At 41.0% G+C, this 27,001-nt stretch overlaps 1 protein-coding gene across 1 annotated transcript; it reads right to left on the bottom strand.

Moving 5' to 3' along the window:
* Positions 1–15,938: 15,938 nt before the first annotated feature.
* VMA21 (vacuolar ATPase assembly factor VMA21) lies at positions 15,939–25,806 on the bottom strand. The gene is made up of 3 exons (XM_031675115.2): positions 25,641–25,806; positions 20,338–20,447; positions 15,939–19,797 (listed from the first exon to the last, which is right to left on the bottom strand). Exons 1-3 carry the CDS (start codon positions 25,691–25,693, stop codon positions 19,655–19,657), a joined length of 306 nt encoding a protein of 101 aa, XP_031530975.1. The 5' UTR covers positions 25,694–25,806; the 3' UTR covers positions 15,939–19,654.
* Positions 25,807–27,001: the final 1,195 nt, after the last annotated feature.

Raw genomic sequence — 27,001 nt, 5'->3', positions numbered from 1 at the left:
CCTCTGGGAATGGTGGGACAGTTAGAAGGGAAATGGCAGTATATTTCAGCAAACCTGCCTTGCTGGCTTTTGGGAAAAACAGACAGAAAAAGCAAAAAGGCTGTTTGGACAGTCTCCAGACCCATACGACCACCAGAAGTAGCAGCAGGTCAAATGCCCACTTGGCCCATAAGTCAAAGAACACAGGTTTGTAGCTAAGCCAAAATGTTCACATCGAATGCAGGCTCCAAGTCCTCCTTAGTTCAAAGCCAGCCTTCAAAAGTCCACATAAAGGTACCTCGAACCCCTTGCACTGCTCTGCCTTCCACCCTCCTCTGTCAAGTACGAGCTCATTCATGCACTCATTCCTCCTCTTCCTAATCCCTGTAGGCGGGCATCCAGCAAACATTCATTACGAGTCTGTTGTGTGCTAGGTGTTCTGTTTCCAAATGCTGAGAAGTTTCTAATTATAAAATAAGAAGTGATTGTCAAAACAATGCTTTCTTGTTCAGGAGATTGTTTCTACTCAGGATGCACCACCATCCTAACCCACCTTACTACCGAAACATACCTTGCCCTGCTTACTCTCCCATGGTTCATATAGGCTGGGTTCCTTCGTCTTCCTTCAATATGCCAACACCACACACTGTTAAATAAAAAATCCTTTATCCCCCGCCCCACCACCACCACCAAGCAGCCTTCTCTGTTAGGTGATCACATCTATGCTTCAAGATGCTCACTGCCAACGACCTATGGAATGGGAGAAAATATTTGCAAAAGATGAGACTAACAAGGGCTTAATTTCCAGAATATGCAAGCAGCTCATACAACTTACTAAGAAAAAACAAGCAACCCAATCCAAAAATTGGCAGAAGATCTAAACAAGCAATTCTCCAATGAACACATACAAGTGGCCAATAGGCACATGAAAAAATGCTCAGTATCACTAATTATCAGAGAAATGCAAATCAAAACTACAATGAGGTATCACCATACCGGTAAGTCAGAATGGCCATCATTCAAAAGTCCACAAACTATAAATGCTGGAGAGGGTGTGGAGAAAAGGGAACCCTCCTACACTGCTGGTGGGAATGCAGTTTGGTGCAGCGACTATGGAAAACAGGATGGAGAGTCCTCAAAAGACTAGGAATAGACTTACCATATGACCCAGGAATCCTGCTCCTGGGCATATATCCAGAAGGAAGCCTACTTCAAAAAGACACCTGCACCCCAATGTTCATAGCAGCACTATATACAATAGCCAAGACATGGAAACAGCCTAAATGTCCATCAACAGATGACTGAATAAAGAAGAAGTGGTATATTTATACAATGCAATACTACTCACCCATAAAAACCAACAACATAACACCATTTGCAGCAACATGGATGGATCTGGAGATTATCATTCTAAGTGAAGTAAGCCAAAAAGAGAAAGAAAAATTCCATATGATATCACTTATATGTGGAACCTAAAAAAAAAAAAAAAGACAAACGAACTTATTTGTAAAACAGAAACAAACTCAGACACAGAAAACAAACTTGTGGTTACCAGGGGGAGAAGGGTGTGGGAAGGGATAAATTGGGAGTTCGAGATTTGCAAATACTAACTAATATGTATAAAATAGATAAACAACAAGCACATACTGTATAGCACAGGGAACTATATTCAATATCTTGTAGTAACTTATGGTGAAAAAGATTATGAAGTATGTTCATGTATGACTGAAGCATTATGCTGTACATCAGAAATTGACGCAACATTGTAAACGGACTATACTTCATAAATATATACACACACACACACACACACACACACACACACACACAATTATAAAGAAGCAGCAGTTCACTGCCACCCGAGCCAGATGGGACCAACACTGGGCATCTCAGCAGATTAGAAACTGTTTCCTCATATTGAGCCAAAATTTACCTTCCCTGAACGATTTACACAACCCAGGACATGGAGATGCTGCTTATCAATACTGCTATCAATAAGAATGTTTCATACTAAAAGAACCATGGCAGGTTTCTCCCCTGGAACTCCACATCCCAGAAAAGTTGTCGAAGAAGTCAGCAAGGGAAAGTTTCTCTGTTTGTGTGTTTGTTTTCTGTGTTCTTTCTTTCTTTTCCTTTCTCTGTAACTCACATTTAAATTACTTGCTGGGGGAGGAATACAAATGACACACAGTCGGACCTCATGAGTCATCATTTCAGGGGGAAACAAAGCAGTCTTGCTTCAAAAAGCAATTTAATTAATTTTGTTATGTACTGTGGAAATAAGCTTTTAGAGATGATTCAAAACACTTACACGAAATTGTCTAAAAATAAGTGAACAACGCAAATTACTGTCTGTTCACTGTGGAAATATTAAAATAATTGGAAGTTATTTTAAAATGTAAAATAACATAAAGCTTGCATGTAATATTAAAAAGAGAAAAACCAAAGTGGATTCTTAGCTGAGTGCACGTCAGTGGTAAACAAAAGCAATCATGTCACCCACAAAAGACAAGACTCAGCCCTGTTCTGACCTGGGAGGAGAGGACACAGCTTCCATTCCAGCCTTGGAGTTCCCCTCTCCGCATCCCAGTTTCTCTCCTGGAAAATGGAGATGAATCCTGTCATACCAACTTCTGTTGCTATAAAAGACTTGCATGTCCTCTAAGTGGCAGGTAGCGTAAATAATGAGTCATTTGCCCAAGTTGTTTTCTGAGAACTTGGAGTCAGCTGTGTCTAGTTCAAGCTCAGTTGGTTAAGACTGGGTAGGACCACTGACCCTTACGTGGAGACCTTTTGATATCAGAGAGCTGAGAACTCCACCCTCAGATCATGCTAAGCGCCTCCATTTTTAAACATGCAGAGGCAACCTGCCCAGGGCAACGATTACTATGCTTTTTGCCAATCACCCTTCCCCACACTCCCCAGGCCTCAGACCACCCCACTTCTTTATTCTGTATGCCATAAATACCCCAGCCTCTTGCCTTCCAGGAGGCAGATCTTAGACTTCTCCCATCTCCTCACTTGGCTGCCTTGCGAATAAACTTTCTTTGTTGCAAAGCTCTGTGGCTCAGCATTTTGGCTTGCTGCGCATCTGGGCGAAATGAACCTGCTTTGATAAAAACTCTATTTCTTCAGAGTAGAAAAATATCACTCTGAGTTACAGTTCTTTTAAGCAAAAACACTGTCTCTGCTTTATTTTTTCCCTTCTGTACTAGTGAGGACGTTGAAACTTGTTCCTCACCTCTACACCAAAACTGCAACTGCCCTATCTCCTGGAATGAGAGTTCTCCCAGTTGTCTAAGCCAGAAACCTTGGAGTCCTGCTTGATTCCGTTATTTCCCCCAACATCCAGTCCATTGGCTTGCCCTTCAAAATATATCCAGAATCCAACCATACACTCCATGAAAGTTCCCTGGTCCAAGACCCCATTAGTTTATCATTTCACTCCCAGATGATTGTCCTGGCCACTGGCCTTCAAAGTGGTATCCCCACATCACCTTTTTTTATAATATAGGAAACAGAAAATCTTTATTTTTTATTTATCTTTCACTGCACGTATGTTTTTAAATTTACATATATGTACTGTTCATTGTTTCTAAGAACAGTTTAGAGCTTTGGCTTTCTAAATTTATATAGTTATCAAAGGAATAAAGCCAACCACAAAATAAGAATCAACAGAATGCAGTAATCTAATCATAAAGGATAGTCAAATGTGCTTACACATATTGACGACATCATCTAAGTTATAAATAATAAGTAGTTCATTTGTGTCCCTTTTTCTAGATTCCACATATAAGTGATAGCATATGGCATTTTTCTTTCTCTTTCTGGCCCAGTTCACTTAAAATGATGACTTCTGGGTCCATCCACGTTGCTGCAAATGGCATTATTTTATTCGTTTTTATGGCTGAATAGTATTCCATCGTGTAAGTATACCACATCTTCTTTATCCAGTCATCTGTTGATGGATATTTAGGTTGTTTCCATGTCTTGGCTATTGTAAACAGCGCTGCTATAAACATTAGGGTGCAGGTGTATTTTTGAATTAAGGTTCCCTCTGGATATAAGCCCAGGAGTGGGATTACTGGATCATATGGTAAGTCTATTTTTAGTTTCTTAAGGAACCTCCATACTGTCCTCCATAGTGGCTACATCAATTAACATTCCCACCAACAGTGTAGGAGGGTTCCCTGTTCTCCACACCCTCTCCAGCATGTGTCATTTGTGGACTTTTAAATGATGGCCATTCTGGCTGGTGTGAGGTGATACCTCATTGTAGTTTTGATTTGCATTTCTCTGACAATTAGCGATGCTGTTATCATACAATATTTCAAACACATTAAATATTTTCCCACATCCCCTCTTGTCCCTTCCAATCCAATCTTTTCATTTTTAAGTTTATACTTGGAGCAGGTACTGTTGCCTATCCATTTGCTGCCCTATCCTTTTCCTCCCTCTTAACTGAAGACTTCCCTGCACTCAGAAAATCTTAATACTCCTTCCCTTAGCCCCAGGATGGCCATGAGGCCCACTTCTGCCCAGTGGGATCTAAGGTGGATCTGCTAAAATGTTTCTGGGAAAGAATATCCTCCCTGTTAAAAAGTGAGACACACATGAGGCAACTCCCCCACCCTGGAACCCTCCTCAACCCACCTCAACCGGTGGACATTATCATGTAATACATAATGCTTAGAGCTATGGCAGCCATGTAGATAGAGAACCACCTGGAGCTCCAATCTCATCACACTACTGAATTAACTAATCCTGCAACCATGTAAGTTTGGACACTTTGGTTAAATGACAGGAGTCTGCAGGCTCTTAAAGGGCCAGACAGTAGACAGTTTAGGCTTTGCAGTCCATCTCTGCCTCAACTCAGCTCTGCCCTTCCTGTGCAAGAGCAGCCACAGCCAACACTTGAAAGAATGGGCATGGCTGTGGGCCAATAAAACTTTACTGATGGACACTGAAGTTGGAATTTCTTATAATGTTCATATATCCCAGAATATTCTTCTTTTGAATTTTTTCAACCATTTAAAAATGTAAAAAACATTCTCAGCTCATGGGTCATATAAAAACAAGAGTGGGCCAGATTTGGTCCACAGCAAGCTATAGTTTGTCAACCCTTGATGGGGTAATTAGACATCTATCCTTAGGCCTCTTTCTTACTCTCTTACTTGCAGCCAAGAGTACATTAATTGATACAACAGTATTTTTCTTTTCTGTTTTCTACTTATTTTTTAACATTTTTATTGAGTTAAAGTCATTTTACAATATTGTGTCAAATTCCATTGTAAAGACAATTTTTCAGTTATACATGAACATACATATATTCATTGTCACATTTTTTTTTGCTATGAGCTACCATAAGATCCTGTATATATTCCCCTGTGCTATACAGTATAATCTCATTTATCTATTCTGCATATGCCTATCAGTATCTACAGATTTTGAAATCCCAGTCTGTACTTATATTTTCTTTAATGCAGGTACTGGGGATTGAACCCAGGACCTTGTGCATGCTAAGCACGTGCTCTAGTACTTGAGCTATACCCTCCCCCTTTTTCTAATTTAAATTTTATTTTAAAATATTTCAAAGACACTAAAAAGTACAGAAAATAATCCAACAGACCTCTATGTCCCCACTGCCCAGATTTAACTGATGTTAACATTTTAACATACTTGCTTCAGATAACTTTTTTAAAAATAAATAAAGCCTGACCAAACAGCTGAAGACCAAATCCTGTTCCCTCCCTCTCCCCCTACAGAGGCACCCAACAGCTGAGGTAGGTGTGTGCTCATCTATTCACCATATGAGCATGTGTATCTATAATCAGTATGCCTTATTGTTTTGTCTATTTTTAAACTTTACATAAATGATATTGCACTGTTTATAGCCTATTTTCAAATTCCTTTAACCCATGTTGATACACGCAGAGCTGGTTCATTCACTTTTACCATTCTATGAATAAGTAACAATTCATCCAGCTATTCCCCAATTTAGAGGGAAGTTGGTCGTTTGTCTATGGTTTCCCTCGCACTTATGGAGACTCACACGAGGGTTTTCACTGCAGCACAGTTTGTATCAGCAAAATAGTAGAAATTGGCAAAGTATCCCGACACTTTCCCCCACTGTCAGTAAGGGAGTTTCTAATGGTGCAGGTTTGAATATGTCCTCCTGCTAAAAACCTTTCGGTGGCTCCCAGTTGTCCAGTTTCATGACCCTTAGCCCTGTGCTTCTGCCCTTACTACTCTCTGCCCTTGAATCTCTGCAGCTCTGCTCTCGCCATTTTGAACTCCCTTCTACTTCTGGGCCTTGGCATATGCTTTTCCTTTCGCCAAGCATAATGGTCACCTGTAAAACCTTTAGTGAACTTCCCCGACCCTAAGAGATTGACTCCTGCGTGCCTTATCACTTGCCAACATCTCCTGGAGCACCTCTGAAAAGGGAGCATCCCTACTTACTTGCCATTTCCCCTCTCCAGTCTGGGAGCTACTTGCATTGAGAAGCCATGTCCTCCACGCCTCTCTGCCCCTGACCCCAGATTTGGCACATGGAAGGTACTCACTAAATACCTGATGAATTAATATCTGAATGAATGAATAAAAAGAATGATCTTTCTGGCATTAGTCCCCAGAAAAATGAGTTCAGGAGTCACATAGACTAGGATGTGTGTGAAGAATCCAATGTAACTGATGTTTCCCCATGGATATTTGAAACTAGTAAATACTGCTATTTATAGCCTCTGAAGGAAGCTTCACTTTAGCTTGATGATTCAACTAGTTACTGAATTGCCCTAAGTTTTCTTAAAATTCATTTAAAGCTGTTCTGAAACATAAGCAATTGACTTAGATATCTACTTTCAGTTCAGGCAGACTTCTTGTGAAAGTATGGAAACTTTTAGAAAGAAGAAAATCCATATCTACTAGGAAGTGAATTTACAAAAAGGATAACCAGACACTAACTAGTAACCTAACCCAGGGATAAAAGAGTTAACATTACCTCCAAAAGGTGACTATTGGCCCCTGATTCACCAGAAGGGTCCGTTTCAATGATTACACATTAGTGATTTTATTTCCACTACTTTGAGGAAAAGATTTTCTTAGTACTTTATGCCAAAGCAGAAGTCCACACGTGAAGTTGTGACACTAAATTTCTTGTGTCTTTTATGGAAGTCAATCTTGCCAACTTACAAGCACAACATTAATCTAAAAGCATCTTCTTTACTGGAGACTAAAGTGGACCACGGAAGGGAATTTTTTAAGTATCTTAATTTACCCACTTTGAGCCCCAGACCTTATATATTAGGACCACTTGGAAAAGCTGTGTTTCTAAATATACTATATACTTCTTAAGCAGATGGCACAGAATATCATTTCACACTCTCTTGAACACTCAGCATTATCCCCAGGAACTCTGTGATACGGAGGAGCTACTGAGATAGCAAGGGGCTGGCCTGGGAGTTGGAGAACTGAAGTGTTGGCTCAGCTTTTCCACAGCTTGCTGTGTGACCTTCAGCAAGCTACTTCCTCTCTCTGAGCCTCGAATGCACAATGAAGAGACCAGACGATCATGAGATGGTTGCTTCCAGCTGTGTGGGGTATATATCAAGTTTTCAAGTACATGCAATTTTCTGTTTGTATTTGACAAGAGGAATATAAGTAATTACATCCAATGCTTTCTAGAATGTGGTAAGCCAGAGACATGTGGATGATACAGAAAGGATAATTATTATTCTTCTTAAATATTACCATGACATATAATTTAATAAGACCAGGGTATGTTGAAATAATAAGCAAAGTGTGTCTAATTACAGGGCCTTATTTTTAATACCCGAACTCCTAGATGTTTCTTCACTTGATGTGCTCATTTGGTAACTGGAAAACAATAATTTCAACACTCCTGCATTGAGTATCCACTTCTACAAGTGCAGGCACACAATACACATCCAGACAGGGATTTGTATCCACAAACTAGGTATGAAAACTACTCCAGAGTGCAAAACAAGCCCCCTCTGCCCCTTCAAATTACAGAGGCAGTGGCAATTAACAACTGATTAGGTAAAAAAATTACTTTATGCATTCTAAGCCTAAATTACAGCCCAAAGGGGAGACCATCAACAAAATAATATAGTTGGGCTAGATTAAATCCACAGGACCTTTAATACAAGAGGCCCTTAACTGGCTGGGCAAAGGATGTGCTTGCTCACCAGGTGAAGTTAATAAAAGACCCTTTGCCCAAGATTTCCATGACAAAGCTCTGCTAATTTTCTCAAGAAGAATCTGCTCCAGTGGTGAGTCACTGCCCTTTTACTGGCATTATTCTAATGATATGAGGTAGAAGAAAAGGTCACCATTTAGATCAATGCCATCTTTGGGTGACAGTGCGGGTGAGTCACCAAATGAAATGAATGCTGAAGCGTGGTTACCATTTTTGCTGTATATACTCTCCCCTGATACACTCCACATACGACACACGCAATGAGGTATTTCAGGAGAGCCGGTTGCTAGGTTTCAGTTCAGCCTCATTCAAAGCTTGTCACTTCAGTACAGAAAAGAAATGTGGAAAATTTTCAAGATGATTATATTAAATTTACGATGAGGCAATCAAGGGGCTCAGACGTCTGTATGTTGACAGGGGACACTCTAGTGACTGGCATAAAATGCAAAAGTAAAAGAAAGACAGAGTTGCACCTTAGCCATTCTCCTTACTTGTAGAAGACACTGAGATTCAGAAAGGGAAGTGACTTGCTTAGGGTGAAACGTTTGGTGGCAAGAAGGGACCAGAACTCAGATCTTCTGTATCTCTGATCAATGTGCTTTGTATTTACCCAAAGGAGCTGAAAACTTATCTCCACACAAAACCTGCACACACATGTCTATAGCAGCTTTATTCATAATTGCCAAAGCACGGAAGCAACCAAGATGTCCTCCAATATGTGAATGGGCAAACTGTGGCACATCTAGACAATGGAATATTATTTAGCATTAAAAAGAAATGAGCTATCAAGCCATGAAAAGACATAGATGAAACTTCAATGCATATTACTAAGTGAAAGAAGCCAATCTGAAAAGGCTATATAATGTATGATTCCAACTATATAACATTCAGGAAAAGGCAAAACTATGGAGACAGGGAAAATATCAGTGGTTGCCAGGGGCTAGGGTAGGGGGAGGAAGAATGAATAGGTAGAATACAGGGGCAGTTTTAAGGCACTGAAACGACTCTGCATGATACTGTAACAGTGGATACATGTCATATTACATTTGTCCAAGCCCACAGAATGTACAACACAAGAGTGAACACTAATGCAAACTATGGACTTTGGGTGATTATGATATGTCAATGTAGGTTTATTGACTATAAAAAGTGTACCACTCTGGTTTGAGATGTTGATGGTAGGGGAGGCTGTTGGGGTGGGGAGTAGGTTAAGGGGGTATATGGGACCTCTCTATACTTTCCACTCAATTTTGCTATGAGCTTAACATTTCTGTAAAAAAATAAAATCTGTTTTAAAAAATTGAATGTGCTGTAGTTTTCATTTAGGACGTTTTACAACTCACAGAATTTGGAATAGGAAAGTCCACACAGCCCATTGGGCCAGTTTATAAGGGACAGTCTCATAGATTCTCAGAAAATCCACTTAACAGTCTTTGGAACATGAAAGATAATGACTTTATGAAAGAAGCTGATACTTAGTACAGAGAGATCTCTTTAAGCACAAAACCAAATTGCATGTTCATAATGAAAATAATGAAATATTCAACCTACCAATGCTTATTTGCTTAAAACAATTACATACATTTTAATATGTGATCAGGGTTCAGGAAGCTTGTTCTTCAAGTTCAATGCAGTGATTAAACCTGTTGTTTCTGGTTAGGGGGGGTCCTGCTGAAAGAGCCAGGGTGAGCAAAAATTGGTTGGTGTGGTGCTGGCGTGCATGGAGATGCAAGAAACACTAGAGCTCACCCTGGTAGAAACTGGGGTTGGGAGTCAGGCTGGTTGAGAACCAAAACGTGACACTCCCCCTGGAACTCTCTTAAGCGCACCACTGGGTGGCTGGTGTTTTGAGAAGCTGGGGACTTCCCCGGAGAACTGCAGCAGCCATGGGGTTCCTGCTTTTAGGGGTTGCCGATGTTCCCTAGCTCCTGGCCTTCTTCCTCCATCTCAGAAGCCAGAGTTCTTCTCACATCACACCCCTGTGACTTCCTCTTGCACATCCCACTTCCACTTTTAAGGACTTACGTCAGTTTCTTGTGACAGCTGTAATGGATTACTACAAATTTGGTGGTTTAAATCAACGGAGATTTATTCTCTCACAGTTCTGGAATCAAAGCAGTGGCAGGGCCCCCTCCCTCCAGAGGCTCTGAGGAGGATCCTCCTGCCTCTTCCAGCCTCTGGTGGCTGCAGGCTTCCTCAGCTTGTGGCCGCATCCCTCCATTCTCTGCCTCCATCTTTATATGGCTTTCTCCTCCGTGTCCATCTGCTTCAAACTCCCTGTGCCTCCCTCCTAAAAGGGTACACATGGTTACATTTAGGTTATTAGGGATTATCAAAGATTATCCCACCAGGATAACGCAGATAAGTTTCTCCTCTGAAGATCCTAATTTTTTAGCTTCGTGTTATTTTTAGTGAGAAAAAAATGACCAAAGTTATATTCATCTTGTAGGAAAGAATATTATTTTGTTTCTAACACATACATATAGAATCCCACTGTGAAATTCCAAAGACACACACTAGTTCAATTTATGGTAAAGCTGAATGATGGATTTATTGCTTGAATATCATTTCCTCATTCTGACCAGATGGTGATGAATATACAAAAATTATCTTTAAATACTGTAACCTACATTGTATATCCATTCTCATAACTGATGTGCAGAATGTCTTGCAAAAATTTCCTCAACTTTTTTCTTGACATTAACAAAAAGTATACAGGCAGTAGCTTTATTGATTTTAAGTTTGCTGAATTTTTTTTTATTTCTTAGTTTCTAATTATGATTCCAACAGATATTATCTTTTGATGCCTATCTATAAGACGAAGTGCCTGATAAAAGTCAAGAAAACTATAGAATAAGATGCTTTAAAATCTACTTCTACCTTGAGGATGACAGAGTAAGTGAATAAACCACGTTGAAAAATAGCAAACTGCCTCAAGGTATCAAGATCCTAAATTTAATCACAGCTTTCCTCATATAAAGTAATATCCACTCTCTGGCCATTTAAGGTAATAGTCACAGATTCTAGGAAATAATAAGTGAATATATCTTGGGGTGCCATGTTTTTAGCCTACCACAAGAGCCCTGTGATAACATCGGGTCCAAGCAGACAATCCAGGATACTCTCCATCTCTTAAGGTCAGCTAAATGGCAACCTTTGTTTCATCTTCACCCTTATTCCCTTTTTCCAGGTCAAGTAACATATTCACAGGTTCCAGGAATAACTGGGGGTTGATCATTCTGCCTACCACATATACAGACTATTACAGGCTGAAATGGGTTCCCCCAAATTCCTATGTTGAAGTCTTGACCCCTAGTACCTCAGAATGTGACTGTTTTTGGATACAGGGTTTTTAAAGAGATTAAGTTAAAGTGAGGTCATTAGGGTGGGCTCTAATCCAATGTGGCTGGTGTCCTTATAAAAAGAGATTGGGACACACAGAGGGAAGACCATGTGAAGACAGAGAGAAGATAGCCATCTACAAGCCAAGGAGAATGGCCTTCAAAGGAACCAACACTGCCAACACCTCTCTGACTTCTAGCCTCCAGAACTGTGAAAAGATAACCTTTCAATTGTTTAAGCCGCCCAGTCTACAGTACTTTGTTATGGTAGCCTGAGCAAACTCATACAGTAACCAAGTCAAGGGAGCTTCTCTCCTACCATATTCACAGGTTCCATCCATATTTAAGGGGAAGGTACCAGGGGGTGGGGCTCTTGGGGATATCTCGGAATGCTGCCAACCACCGGTGGCAATCCCCACCAGACCGTTTTGCCACATCAGTCAGAGGGACTCTTTTAACTTATCTTTCTTGTCCCATTTCACCAAGCTTTCTATTCCTTTCCCACTCAACTTTTATTTAATCTCAATTCTGGTTGTTTCAAGGTGGGTTGGGAGGGAAGGACTGTGTGTCTACCTAAGATAAGCAGAAATATTAGGGGCAAAAAAGCGTGGTGCTCTTAGTCTGTCCTACATCCAATTTTTCAGAAAGAAATGGAATACAGAAATGTGAACAGACTTCATTTTTCACAGCCTGAAAACATTTTCAGTTTCTAATGTGAATATTTTTAAAATAAGAAAGTCTGGCTATGCAACATACCTTTTTCTTTGAACTACATATTTCTATAGTTTACACATAGCTGAGAAAATCAGATTCTGTTTCTACTCTAGTTCTTTCTGTTTTTGTGCGTGTTAATAGGCCAGAGATGAACCTGATAATGCTGCTGCTAATTGCAGAATCATACAGTGGAGTGCTGGCAAGTGTTCCCGGTCCCAGATGTCAGGCTGCATCTCGCCACTATTGTCTTTGGGACGTGTCTTCAGTGAGATCCTAGCTAAACGACTGGAATTGCTTCATTCTATGAGACCTCATTAAACAGGAAAACCCTGGTGCCACATCCACGAAGAGCACACCCAACCCATCCACACACTTTGCTTGTGTGCAGGCCAAAAGCACGCCTCCTCCATGTACCTGTGTCTCCAAAGGACCACAGATGCGCTGGTGAAGGGTGGGGGTAGGGAATGGTTGAGAAAGAGGGTGTGTTTTAGGGCTTCAGAGCAGAGTGCGGTTCTGGAGAACAGAGAGCCACAGATACAGATGGGAGAAAGAATTTGATGACCTTCCAACTGTTTTAGCTTTCTTCCTGAGGCAGAGCTGACAAAATCTGATAAAGAGGCGCTGTGTGGGTATCTTGCCACCTACTAGAGGTGGGGTCCTCATGCAGCTGTAAGGTCCTCTAGAAAATGGACCCACCCAAGGCCGTGCACTGTCCTGACTCCCACCCCTGCATTCACACCTATGTCTACGTCCATACCCACATCCATACCCATATGCACAGCCACGGCAGTATCTGTAGCTACATATACATGGATATACAGTACATTGTCTCATGCATGTCACAAATCTGTAACTGAACCATTATGCTGTACATCAAAAATTAACACAACATTGTAAACTGACAATTAAAAAAAATTGTTGCGCCCTATAGTAAACATTGCTGGTACCATTACCAGCATCAAATCTCTCTGTCTGGGGTGGGCATTGAGTGGCCTGCGTTAACCAGTATCATCCCCAAGTGACTGGTTTGAGACTGGGTACTTGTCCAGGCATAACCCCACCAATACTTGGCATAGCACGGCCAAAGTGATGGTTTCACTGGCGAGTGCGTGACTCGAGTTCCTACAGAGTAAAGCCCAGGGGGTTTTTTCGGTGGTTGGATGACTCTCTGTGGTGTACTGATGAGGCCCTGGAATGGCTGCAGTCATGTTGTCCCCACGAGGGAGGGAAGCCTGAGGATGTCACCAATACACTGAGGACATGCAGAGAAAATCGCAGAGAAACAGAGCAGGAACCCTAATTCACCTGTGCTAATGGATTAGCGCCATCTCTGGCCTTCTCCATTGTGTGAAGTGCATTTTCTGTTACTTGTGGTTAACCAAGAACAGCTTTACTAAAACAAGTGCTAGGCACTGAGGATCCAGCGGTGAATAAGACACTGCCTACTCTAGCAAGCTTACACTTTTATGTATGGAGGTAGACAGTAAAAACAATAAACAAGGTAATTTCATCCTATGTTATGTATTATGAGACCGATGCGGGACTTGTGACTTTTGATTAGGAGGCATCTCTGGGGAGGTGACACAAGAGTTGAAACCTGAAGGATGAGGAAGAGCCAGTCCGGGGAAGATCTAGGGGAGAGGACACCAGGCAGAGGGAACAGGCAACGCAAAGTTGAGGCAGGAGTGAGGATGGAAGGTCTGGGGAACGGAAGGAAGCAAACGGATTGAAGGGAAGTGGCCTGACTTGTAGGCTGTGTATGGAGCCTGGTTAGGACTCAGTGAGACTGGGAACTATTTGGAGGACTTCGAGCAGAGATATGGCATGCCTGATGGAATGACTTTAAGGGAAATTTCTAGCTGCTTTGTGTCAAAATGACGACAGGAGCAAGAGCAGGAGAGAGCAGTCAGAGGCACCAGGCGAGGAGGGAAGCTGCTCTGGACCCAGGCAGTAGCAGTGAAGATGGTGAGAAGTGGAAAGACATAGGGCGTCCCGTTTCTAATATCCATTCCGTCTGACAGCCTGAGGCTCCTCTGAATGGACGCCTCATCTGAATCGCCAGGGTGTGAGCAGCTGCTCTTCACCCAAATCCCGTATTTTCTAAGAGGGTGAACCTAAATGCATCTTTAATGGGCAAAACAGCAGGGTGTATGGGAGATAAAGTCACAAGGTGCAAGCGGTGAGAGGAAAAGCATTTGGGGGCAGGGGAGTCATACTATTAATGGAGCAGATATGCCTAGGAAACCATTTCCAGTTTTCCCCATTACTTCCTTTACTTTTTTAAAAAAATTAACTTTCTTTTTTAATTGTTTTATTTTTTTAGGCCTTTGTGGGGGTTATTAGGTTTATATATTTATTATTTATTTGATGGAGGTACTGGGGTATTGAACCCAGGACCTCATACCACTGAGTTAAACCCACACCCCCCACCCCCAACTAGCTTTACTGGTGAAGCCAGATTCACTTAAACTCCTGTGTTAAACTTTGCCTCTCTCCAAAGACCACAGTGGTGAGGATTCCAAATAAGGCGAAGGCATCTGAGCAGCAGCAGGGGCCATTTCTCTGCATGCCTAAGTTGTCTCCCAGTGGGCGGCCTCCTGTACTATTGTTTTCATTTAGCATAATTCATTAATACTGAAGCAAAGTCAATATGGATGGTCAAGGACCCCATAAATTCTGATTTTAAACTAAACCTTCAATGTAGCCTTATATAGGATTCTACCTTTGCCTAATAAAGTGCCTGCTATTTCAGGCTTGCTTTATACAAACATCAAGTCCAGCATTAAAAACATACCTATATAATTCTCAATTTTGAGCAGCAGTTCTCAAACCAGCTGCGTCAGAGCATAGCCTGTTCTAAATGTCTTTCCAGGCCCCCTCCCAGGTTCTGGCTCAGGTCTGGGCAGTAAATCTACAAGGTGATTCCAGCGGTTTCCGCATAGCCATTACCTGTGTCCTGAGTTCCCTAGACATTTTATCATCTGTACTTTTGTATATAAATACAATTGTACGTAATCTGTATATTTTGACAAGATGTCTCAAATCTTCTTTGAAAGTGGATATTAATATTAAGAACTAGCTGGAACCTCTGAAGTGCAGAAAGGAGCTGGAGTACAGATGACCCTTGAACAAGCGGATTAGGGGCACTAAACCCCCGTGCAGGGGAAAATCCTCCTACAGCTTTGCACTCCTCATCTGTGGCTCCAATTGTTTAACACTGCAGTATTTAACTGGGGTCAGTTGTACAATCAACAAGTGGCCTAGAGGACAGAGGAAACCAGGCATCCACATGAGGGGCGGCATGCTGGACATCTCCTGGAATTGATGACCCCTGTCTTAAATTAATTAGCCACAAGTATTTCCCAACCTCAACCCTTCAGTGGTATTTAAAGCCCACTGACCACCAAGTGAATTTGTTTTAAAGCCACAAGGCAAGGAGCTGCTTCCTTTTCCCACTGACCCACCACTTCTGATGGGCCTACCACAGCAAAATCTAACCAGCCCTTCCAGTCTCAGCATCCCTCACAGCCCCAACCAGTTTGAGCATCTCTAGTCTACACTTACCGCATAAAAGCTTACCCTTGGCAGCTCTGTTCACATTCTGTATGCTATAAAGAAAGGCAAATAAATGTAAAAAATGAAGAGGTTAGTACACTTAGTATTAATTGAATCAGGAGACATCAAAGTGGCATTACAAACACTTTTTAATGACAACAGATGGTACATTTATACAAATTACAGGTTAGAGTATAATGAATATAAAACCCATCCAGGTAACGGTTAGAAAAGCATCACTTACAAAAGTAAATCTGATTCAAGTGGCTAAAGGAGTCAAGCCCCCCATTTTGATAATTACACGCAGGTTTCAACGTAGCGCATCTAAACCCTGCCCCTAGTTAGGGCACTATTCACGACTACAGTATATTCAGTGACTCTAGTGAACTTAAAAGGTTCTAACATTTTAGCATTGATATCAAGAGACATCTCGTAACAGGTTCACTAAGCAAAACTCAAAACAAGAATATGTGAACGTTCTTTGCAAACTGTAAGGTGCTGTGCAGATGTTAGCTATTGCTATTATTGTTCAGTGAGATTTCACTGAACTTGAGAAAAAGGAAGACTAGTCTGTGTAACTGACAAACATGACCTATAGGACATCTTCACAGTAACGCAGATATTACTTTCAAGCACACGTAGCAACAAAACAGGCAAGGAAAGTGCGGCCAGGAGTGATGGTAAACTGAGGAATTCCAGACGATTATTTTAATGAATATATAAAGAAAAAATCTATTCATAGACTCCATGTAATATTTATCATTAGTTCCCCAAGTCCTTGAAAAAAATTTATTTCCTCAGGTGACCCTTTCTCCCTGCAAAAAGAAATCTTCTTAAGTCATGAACGTGCTGCTTCAGCCCAGCTCTTGCAAAAACTATCTTACATATGAGTCTGAGTTCATCAGGTTCTAATACTCTGTGCCTGGCAGCAGAGAAGCCTGCTGCTGACCTAAGACAAGTGACAAATTCTGTGCCACAGGCGAACCGTTTATAAAATGGGCCTAAGAACAGTCTACAACTTCACTTGAGCATAATTAAAACAATAAACATGACCTTGTCTGGAGACAAGAAATACACACGGGGTACATTTAAAACAGGATATAAATTCTTTCTTTTATGTGCCCTCAACTTTCACCTTTCCTTGGGTACACCTTACCTGTTTGTTTTTTTACTGGCCTCCTTGGGTACTGTAGCTGTATATATAAAACTTATATGAAAATGGAAAATAAACACCAAACAAATCAATCAGTTGCTTTCTGGGCAAACCTGAGATTTTTTATGATGAAAACCATCTTACCATATATTTGTTAGATTCCCATGAAACACAGGGTTGTTTTTCTTAATGGAGGGTTTAAATTCCTTCAGTAACAACTCAAAACTGAATTCTGTTGTCACATGTAAAATGGTATCCACCTGGAGAGCTAGTAATATCAGATGTATTCTACAGCAGACTTTTCATTTTTTAGCACAATGGGAAAAAAGGATTATATTCTGGGGGGCAAAATGGGAGGCGAGGTGAAGAAAGTAATGTGTTAAATCAGTAGCCTGTATTGACACTTCAAGTTACACTCCCTAATTGAGGTCACTCTTAAAATCAGTTTTCAAACAACAGAGAACATATTCCTACCTTATAACATTTATATAAGGGCTCAATTGTAGCTTTTCTTTCTAAACATCCTGAAGTATGTATATTGTATGAGAAGAAATCACTGAGACATCTTGAAAAATAAATCTGTATGTCGAATCCCATATGTTATTTAAACAGCTGCAAACTAGTGAATTAACCGTTAAAACCCTAGGAAAACATTAACTGATTTGAAAACAAGTCTATATTGTAATAAGCCTAAATATCAACTCTAGCATCGAATTGTAACTTTCAGATGCTTGGTACCTTTTCCAAGAGGAAATTACAGCTGCTTTTGCATGAATCTCCAGTTTAAATACTTGCAGAAAAACACCCATATTATATACTCAGTGAATGTCTGAAATCAAACAAAATAATCCAACATTGGACATTAATATTTTACAAACAGCATAAGATCCCAAAAGTACAGGAAAAATCTTGGCATTATAGAAAAAGAAATTAGGTGGACAAATTCTAAGTACAAGGCAGCTAAAGAGAGAACCATCTACAAATCTACCACAGAGTACACTAGACTCAAACTGGGGTTTTCTACAACTTCATATTAAATTTGTACAACTTTATACTAAAACTGTAGTCCTTTTAAGAAAACCTTTCACATTTAGAATAACTGCTTAAGACATTTAAACTGTAGACACCATTTAACTATAAGCAAGAATAAAAAATAGTCCTACAATAATCATCTTTTATTTTTTTCTCAACAATTAAAAAAACACAAATGCCTTCTTTGCCTTTATGCCTAACTACCTCTCTACTCCTTTAGTCCAGTTCCACAACATCAAAAATGGAGGTGAACAAACAATTCAGTAATGGCAAACACAGCAAGGGCCATTGTATTAGGAATTATCAATGACAGGAAATTTGAACAATGAGATATCCAGTTAAAAGAGTCAAGGCAGAATGTGCTTTTTTAGAGAATAGCCAATAATCACGCATCTGAAAAAAATGCAAATAGCCATCAGGTGAAATTGGCAGAATCTGAACTTTAACCAAACTTTTAGTCAGTATCAAACTAGTATTAAGAAATGCACACAGGATATAAACCAAAATATTGGTTATCTCCAAGTGGCAACATTACAGGGAATTTAAATTTTCTTCCTGTTTTAATATGCATTTTCTTCTGGGTGTTTTTTTGATTACACACAAGTAGTACCCAGTGGCTGGAAAGAACACAGACTAAGAATACTACAGTAAAACCGCAGGATCTTTTTCTATCAGAAAGGACCTCGAGGATTATCTAACTATATGTACCTGGGATATAAGAGCATTGATTAAAAAGACTAGACTAGAAATTCCAAGAATACTTCCTGGGTAATAAAAATAATCTATTTTTAGGATTGTTTACAGTCCCTTAAGTATGCAAAAATGAACACATTTAAATGTAAATTCCTTCCTATACATTATTAAAAAGTAGGAAAAATAAATTTAAAGGAAGTTTACACAAACCTGGTAACTTAAGCTTAAATTGTTGGATGACAGAGCAAAGCAGATCATTAACGAGCTGGTCTGGAAGACAGAGGCTGGCCTGTAGCAAGAGGCCTTTAGGGAGCGGACCAGGCACCCAGGCAGCTAGCTCTTGCTTCACTATCTGCATTCTTCAATAAACCAGTCCTTTTATCTGAATGGGTGTGATTCAGTCTAGTTTCCCCATGAAATAATGTAATGAAAGATTTGTATTGCCTAGGGATGACAATACAAAATCTCTCAGTGACGTTCAGATTATTCCAATGTCCACAATTTAAGCAATTTTCAATAGGAATCTGTAACCCAAAATCCAATGACCTGGTATTTAAATCATAGTTAGGAAAAGTGTTCCAGGGAAAAACAAAAGTGTACATTTGCTCCACTATGTACATCTGAATATATCCAGAGAAGTAAAACTCAAAGCCAACCAAAAGACAAAATGCTATAAAAATTTTTGTTGTAAGATAATCAAATTTTTCCCAGAATAACGTGTAACTAATTTAACATAATTATTTGTAACTAATTAAAGTTTTCTAAATTCTCATTTGCAAACAAGAGGCTCATACAGTTAAAATTGATACAAACTATTGTATTAGAAGGTTCAAAATTTGTACTAGTCAAAAGGGACTCCATAAGATTGATTTTGACACATTCTTTCAACTTTATTGAAATAATCAGTATCCCATACGCATTTACCATTTTAAAAAATCAATTTAATGCTATCAAAAGGAGATGTTCACATTAATCCTGTTTGCCTTCACGCCACTGCCGTGAGCCTTCATTCCAGGCCACATAAACAAAGAGGGCCAGTACCACGTGGACGGCGACCACCGCAACAATAGCAGCATAAAAGTAGCTGTCCCTACTGGACATCCCAAAGGCGCCTATCAAGAGAAAGAAAGTTTCCATTTTATTCCAAAATTTATCAAAATACAAACAACAAAGCATACTAATTTTTATTGGCTATATATTTATTTAACTAGGCAGACAATTAAAAAGGAATACTGTGGGTGGTAATAAATTAAGTATTCACTCAAAGATCTGAATATCTTCTACACACGAAGAACATTATTTTGAATGAAAACCATAATTAATCACTGCATCTCAGGACTTCAACACAGAAAAGTGGACTTTATTTCTTCTGCCCAAGGTACATTCCCCCAATTCCTCCTCCCAAGTCAGCCAACTCGTGCTCTCAAAGGGCTATTAAAAGAAAGGATTTGGAAGCTACTCCACAGATGTCAAGTTGAAGTAATGGAGGGATGAAAAAGTTCATTTCTTGAAGTAAGAATCATTATGAGCAAAATCATTTTTGAAAAGTAAAATTAAGAATACCCAGCCTACAGACATAAACAGGTCATAAAAGCACAGCATCTCAAATACAGTTAAGGGGGAAAATATCTTATTTTATGGTCTAGGATTACCTTCAAAAACATAAGATTTAGTCGTGAAATATAACCCAATAGGTACAGTGATCATTAAAGCTGTGAAGAACAGGAGCGTCTTCAGAGTGGATGCTAGTGAACTTTCATTTCTGGAATAAAGTAAACAAAGAGAAAATCAGAGCCTGCACAGCCATTTTCAACTATTCTTGTATCCATAAATGCTGTAAATACCCAGAGAAAAGATGCTGGAAACCTTGTAACTGCCTTGGAGGCAATGGCCAGAGGAAGAAGGAACAGAGTCAGGGACTCAAAACTGGAAGATCCTAGAGACCCAGGGGTGGACCTAGTGTGAGAGAAGTGTAAGGTGCAAGAAAACGGTTTGTAATCTTCAAAGTGCTATGCAAACATACACTATTCACAGAATTCCCAGTGGACGGGGCAAGGGAGAGATCCACAGAAAACAACTAATGAATGTTCCTTCACAAAGCATCCTATCAGTGGCTAGCTGAATACAGTACAGACAAGGTGTGAGAATCTCCAAAGAAAAAGCAGCCTAGAACAATCTAGATGCAGCTGAATGAAACTTACTCAAATTTCTTTGTAATTAAATACCTAGAGTATAACTTAGATGGCTGTCACGTAACATGGATGCATTAAAAGTTTGACATCAAAACACTTTCTATTCAGTGAATTCTATTCGTCCACAGACTATTTTAAAATCAACAGAAATATTCCAATGGAAAAAGTTTTGCTCCAAAATACAATAAAACTACTCTGAAAAAGGCAATCAAGCTTCTAAAATTATATACTTAAAGAAAGATAAGTCAGATAAACTGATACTTAAAACATTAACAATGTAAAGATTAATACAACAGCATAAACAAAACTGGGTTAACATAAAAACATCCAATAGGAAAATGATTTCACAAATGATGCACATCAGTATGGAGACATTAAAAATTATTTTGTTGAGTATTCAGAAAATATCCACACAACAAAGGTACAAGGCAGACTACAGAGTTGCAAAATATGTCAGAGGTCTGCAAAATAAGACTTGAGGGCCCCCTGCCTACTTCTGTAAATAAAGTTTAACTGGCACACAGCCACACCCGTGTGTTTACGAAACCCGCTTAGACTTCATGGAGCTACAAAGGCGGAGCAGAGTAGTGGCGCCAAGCCACGTGGCCCTCAAAACCTAAAATATTTACTAGCTGACCCTTTCCAGAAAAACTCTGCCAACCCCTGATGTATACTATCCCAATTATGCTAAAAATGTGTGCACATGAAAAAGGACTCCATTTTCAAGTATTTCTTAGTGTTGTGTTACTGACTTTTCAGTAAGCAGATGTAGGTCAGCACCTGTCCTATGCATTGTTACAAAAGAGTAACACTTCCCACAGTGAAGCTGTCCTGAGCATCCAGCAACCTGGACACACATACCTCATATGGACCAACTCACACATTACGTATAAAGCCAGTAAGCCCTATGGCTTTTATCCTTTTCTTAAAGGTCCTTTTTTTCCTTAAATCTAACCATCCTCAGACTACCTTACTGAGGAGGAAGAAATTTTCCTCTACCCTTCTGGGTTCTTCTAGCTGGCCTAAGAATTAAATTGACATGAGACAGATTAACAGGAGAAAAATCAGACTGAAGTTTAATAACACGTATACAAGGAAAAGACCTAGGAAAACTGTGTAACTCGTCAGAATGGCCTAAACCTGCATTTTAAATACCATCTTGTTGTGGGTAGGGGATTGGAACTTCAAAGGGGGAAGAAAGCAATTCACATGAAGATGGAAAAGCAAATGTTTGGTAAACAAATGTTTGCCAGGCCCTGCAGTCAATGGGCCACAGAGCAGACTCTGATTTCTATGCTGTTTCCCCTACAATAGCTAGTGCCTATTCTCTGCTGATATCTCTGGCGGTAGACTTATTCCAGGAACAGGCCCTCTAACTATATTCTTTTTGGTAATTAGGGGGAAGGTCAAGGTTTCTTCCTGAGTCCTGTAAGCCCTGACTGTTTTCAGTTCAAAATAACTGCATGCCAAAGGGACATTCTGAGGTGGCAAGTTTGGCTCCCTACAACTTCAACACACTTCTAACTTTATACTCAGAGTCAACACATGAACTTAATTCTTTCTGATAATCCTCAGCTAGAGACTCCAGTTTTTTTTTCTGTATCTGTAGGAAGGAGACAGCCCAGCCTTCAAAGTCCCCTCTCCAAAATAGTCTCTCTTTCCTTGGCACCTTTCTTCATTGCACCAGCTGGAACAATTTGTTTTTCTGGGATGCAGTCACACTTGGCTCATACCTGTTATCACAGCACTTAGCATGACAGTATGCATCCTAGATGGTCCTGCACATTTCTCTGTATCCCTAGAAAATCCAGACACAGGAGTTTTTATAACTGTGTATACAATTAGCTGAGAGGTTTCTGGCAGCCCATAAAGGAAGGGAACATCTCAAGTTTCTACCAATGCTCTACAAACTTTTTTTTTAATGGAGGTACTGGGGATTGAACGCAGGACCTCATGCATACCAAGCACTCGCTCTACCACTGAGCTATCACCCACTCCACCTCCACAAGTTTTTTTGACTATGTAATCCATCAACAATAAAACTTTTGAGCACATACTCCCATATAGGCATAATGACTTTTAAAATAAATTATCTATACACATATTACTGATGCATTCTTTAAAATATAAAACATATGAAAAAATAGATCCTAAAAAGGAGGTTAAAAATAAATTTATGTAAAAGTTCTGTTTTCTTTCCATACTTCAATGAATCATCTTTTAATACATCCTACTTTGATGATCACTGAGCTATACAATTTCATCCAATATACATAAGCTCCTACATAAACTCCCTTATACTGTTTCCTAGTTGAAAATTTTTAGAACAATTTATTGTGTAATCTTCATGAAGAATAAAAGTGGCTACAGTAGTTCTATAAAAAATAGTCATATCTGAAAAAAACAAACACACTAATACGAAAAGACACATGCACTCTAATGTTCATAGCAGCATTATTTACAATAGCCAAGATATGAAAGCAACCTAAATGTGCATCAACAGATGACTGGATAAAGAAGCTGCAGTGTATTTATACAACGGAGTACTACTTGGCCATAAACAAGAATGAAATAATGCCATTGGCAACAGTATGGATAGACCTAGAGATTACCACACTAAGTGAAATGAGGCAGAAAAAAGACAAACATATGATATCACTTATACGAAGAATCTCAAAAATACAACAAACTAGTGAATATAACAAAAAAGAAGCAGACTCACAGATACAGGGAACAAACCAGTGGTTATCAGTGGGGAGGAGAAATATAGGGGTGAAGGAATGGGAGGTACAAAGTATTGTCCATAAGATAGGCTACAAAGATGTCCTGTACAACCTGGAAAATATAACCAACAACGTGTAATAACTGTAAATGAAGTATAACCTTTAAAAATTGTATAATGAATACATACATACATACATACATGCAAAAAGTCAATATTTTGCCACTTCTTTTGTGGACCCCAACAAAAAACTTGACCTTCAGGGTGTTTCTTTGGTGAGTTAGAGTATGCGTTTTTGGTGTGCAAAATTCAGATTATCTAATCTGAAAAAGAAACAAACCTAAGAATCTAGAAAAAGGGAAGGTTAACTGGTTCTTTTGTTCTTTAGAGTACCTCTTGAATACCTATTATCTGGGCTGGCTTTGAGAAATAGATATGATACCCTAAAAATGTTTTAAAGCAAACAAAATTACTTATGATCCTACCACCCAAGCATAATCTTTTCTGCATGTTAATTTTTAGCCCCACACACTCTACATATACCATCTTAACAATTTGTAGCTTATCTCCAACTCCTTTTCACTTCTCTCTTTACCTTAAGCTCCAAAAATTTGACTTTCATTCTCACAAACATAGGACCAAGTACAAAGTTAAGCATACAAATTTTCAAAAATTAGTTTTCAAACTTCCTCTAGTGTTTACAGGACATTTTCTCCTTGGCTTCCAGCCACAGCCCACTGCAGCCGGCAGTCCTGCTGGCACAAGCCAGCTCGGTTATAACCGATGATTTACTCTAAAACAGAGCAACGATGCCATTCAGTTGATTTCTCCTATGTGCCTCTGATTGGGTGTTATTGAGACTTGTTAGAAAGGAATAGGAGCATTCAGAACTAGAACTGTTCTCACATAAAAGAAATAATGCAGGATGCACCTTATTGGGCCACTACTCTTAAAACCACCTAGAGTTTACCCACTTCATATAAACTGCAGCAAACTCTAGGCAGATAGAGTTTACCAAAATCCCTTTTACCGCAAGTAAGACTTCCACTATAAGGAGATTTCGCTGCAAATTTCATTAGGAAACACCGGAATCAGTCTAAGAGGGCTATATTGTATTTTAAAGGTAGCGAATAAAAATAATCTGTTGGTGGCCTCACTAGTTAACGAAAACAAACAACAACAACAACAAAAACACCTACATTGCCATTGTGAGAGTGAAAAAGATCACCTGACTCCAAAGATCACAGGGCTGTGGAGTCAGTGGGCTTGGACAGCTGCCAGCTTCAAAACTTACAAATTGTGACACCTAACTGTGTGATCTTGTCATTTATCCGGAGTCAACTTCATCGTTTCTAAAAATCAGGAAACTAAACACTTTCTTAATTCTGATAATGTACGTAATAAAGCATCTAAGCTGAACCTGCCACACAGGTCATCACTGAATGATAGCTAAACCCCTTCCCACCCTCTTGCCTATTGAGGTATCACTGGCTGGACTAGTGGGCCAAAACCACCTGCTCTCTCCTCTGATTCCTTCTACTCAGCCACCAGCCCCCATCCTACCGACTCCCCAGGTGAAGCCGACTCAAACCAGAGACAGTCCTGACCCCCTTTCATTCGTTCATTCACACAGCAAACAGTTATTAAGCCCCAAAGATGCAGGCCCTCTAGGGGACACGGAGATGGAAAAGGCCAGGTTCCTGTCCTCAGGGAGCTCACCCTGCAATGGGGAGAAAGACTGCAAACAGCAAGATCGCAATATAGACGACAGCGAGAAGCGCTAGGATAGAAGCATGAGCTAAAGGCCCACCGAACTATCCCCCGTGACCCCGAGTCCCTTGCTCTCGAGCGAAGGGTCGGGGCTGGGCGTGCACACGTGGCAGGCCGCAACCTGCCTGCCATCTCCTCGGCCCGCAGCCCGGCCCCGAGGGTTCAGACCTCACGCCCACTCCCCGCAGGCAGGCCCGCTGGGCTCGGTCCTTCCCTCCCGCCCGACTCCAGGACCGGGCCCGGCCGACCGGCCGGCCCTGCTCGGGACTACCTGAAGTCGGACGGCTGCTGCGCGTTCAGCGCCGCTTTATCAAGGCGCTCCATGGCTTCGCCACGGCCGCAGCAGGTGCTCAGCGGCCGCGCTCCGCGGGGTCAGCGGGCGCCCGGTCAAGGCAGGCCGCGCCGGAAGTGCCGGCGAGCGCCCGGCGCGGTGCCGCGGCGCGCAGGCGCGGCGCGCCGAGGTGACGCTGGGTTGGGGCGGGCGCGGGCGTTCACGTGACTTACCGGCCGGAGCTGCGGGGCGTGCGCCCCGCCAGGAGCGGCCTACGCTCCAGGAGCAGGCCGGGCGAGTAACCCAGCCACTCCACGTTGAGCCGGGACTTGCCTCGCAGCATGGTCCTCCCGGGAGGGCGGTGCCGCCGCCGCCCCCTGAGCGCGCACGAGTACCTCTCGTCCCAGTTCCGGCTCTGGTCGCCGAGCTGCGGTTGCGAGGCGACTGGAAGAGCCGAGCCGCGAGGAGGGACGACCAGGCAGACGACTGGGGTGCTAGGCAACCGAGCAGTTTCCGACGACAACAACAACACACAAAAAAAGCAGTGCACATTATTCCCTAGCCCTTGAGCAAGCACCTCATTAATTATTGCCCGCAGTGAAAGTCCAGCCGTGGGAAGCTGGGAGGAGTTAGTTTAACACTCACCCGCGTCCGTAAAGCTAGGGAATGTCAGAGCTGAAAGAGCCCTTGCCGAGAGTGACTGTTCCAGGCCAGACGCTGGTGATCCCAACTTCCACTTAAAGTTAAAAACATATTTTGCAGCTGCTCAGAAAGCTGCCAATGAGACAACGGGGACTCAAATAGTAAGGGACAGATGGGCCTCCCGGGCTTCGCAACCCGAGAGAAGCACAAACGAAAAGGGTGCGTAAGCCTAGGGTCAGGCTTGACAAAATTAGGTTGCCACTGGCTGCTAATAAGAGGACAGCCCTTACATGGTCAACGCCTGGAAAGGGCCGCTGACCACACATCTATTTTCTGCACCACACGGACACAAAGACCACATCTGAAACCATGATTAAACCAGCAGCCTAGAGTGGTGTTCGGGGCCATGGATCGGAAAACTAGAAGCCTGGGTTTGAGTTAAAATTTAGTAATCCCTTTCTGGGCCTCATTGAGATCCTTGAGGGTATGAGAACCACCTAATGCCATAACTAGAGCAGAATTAGAATCCACTTCGTGGGTCATATACAGCCTTCCTGCCACCTGTTTTTCTAAAGCGTGTGTGTTAAGAATGGTTTTTACATTTTCAAATGGTTGGAAAAAAATCAAAAGAAAAATAATATTTTGCTACATGTGATAAACATATGAATTCAGATTTCAGTGTCCATAAATAAGATTTCATTGGAACTCAGCCATGCTCA

The sequence above is a fragment of the Vicugna pacos genome, chromosome X, assembly GCF_048564905.1.
Source record: "Vicugna pacos chromosome X, VicPac4, whole genome shotgun sequence".
Lineage (NCBI taxonomy): Eukaryota > Metazoa > Chordata > Mammalia > Artiodactyla > Camelidae > Vicugna > Vicugna pacos.
Note: the sequence above shows the minus strand (reverse complement) of the source record. Positions and strands in the feature narration are given on the sequence as shown.

Excerpts from the sequence above, each read along its gene's own strand:
- VMA21 (XM_031675115.2), bottom strand. The coding sequence starts at position 25,693 with ATGGAGCGCCTTGATAAAGCGGCGCTGAACGCGCAGCAGCCGTCCGAC. Across the intron at positions 20,448-25,640 it reads CAGCAGCCGTCCGACTTCAG|AAATGAAAGTTCACTAGCAT; the intron begins GTAGTCCCGAGC and ends ACTTTATTCCAG. Across the intron at positions 19,798-20,337 it reads TAAATCTTATGTTTTTGAAG|GCGCCTTTGGGATGTCCAGT; the intron begins GTAATCCTAGAC and ends TTCTCTTGATAG.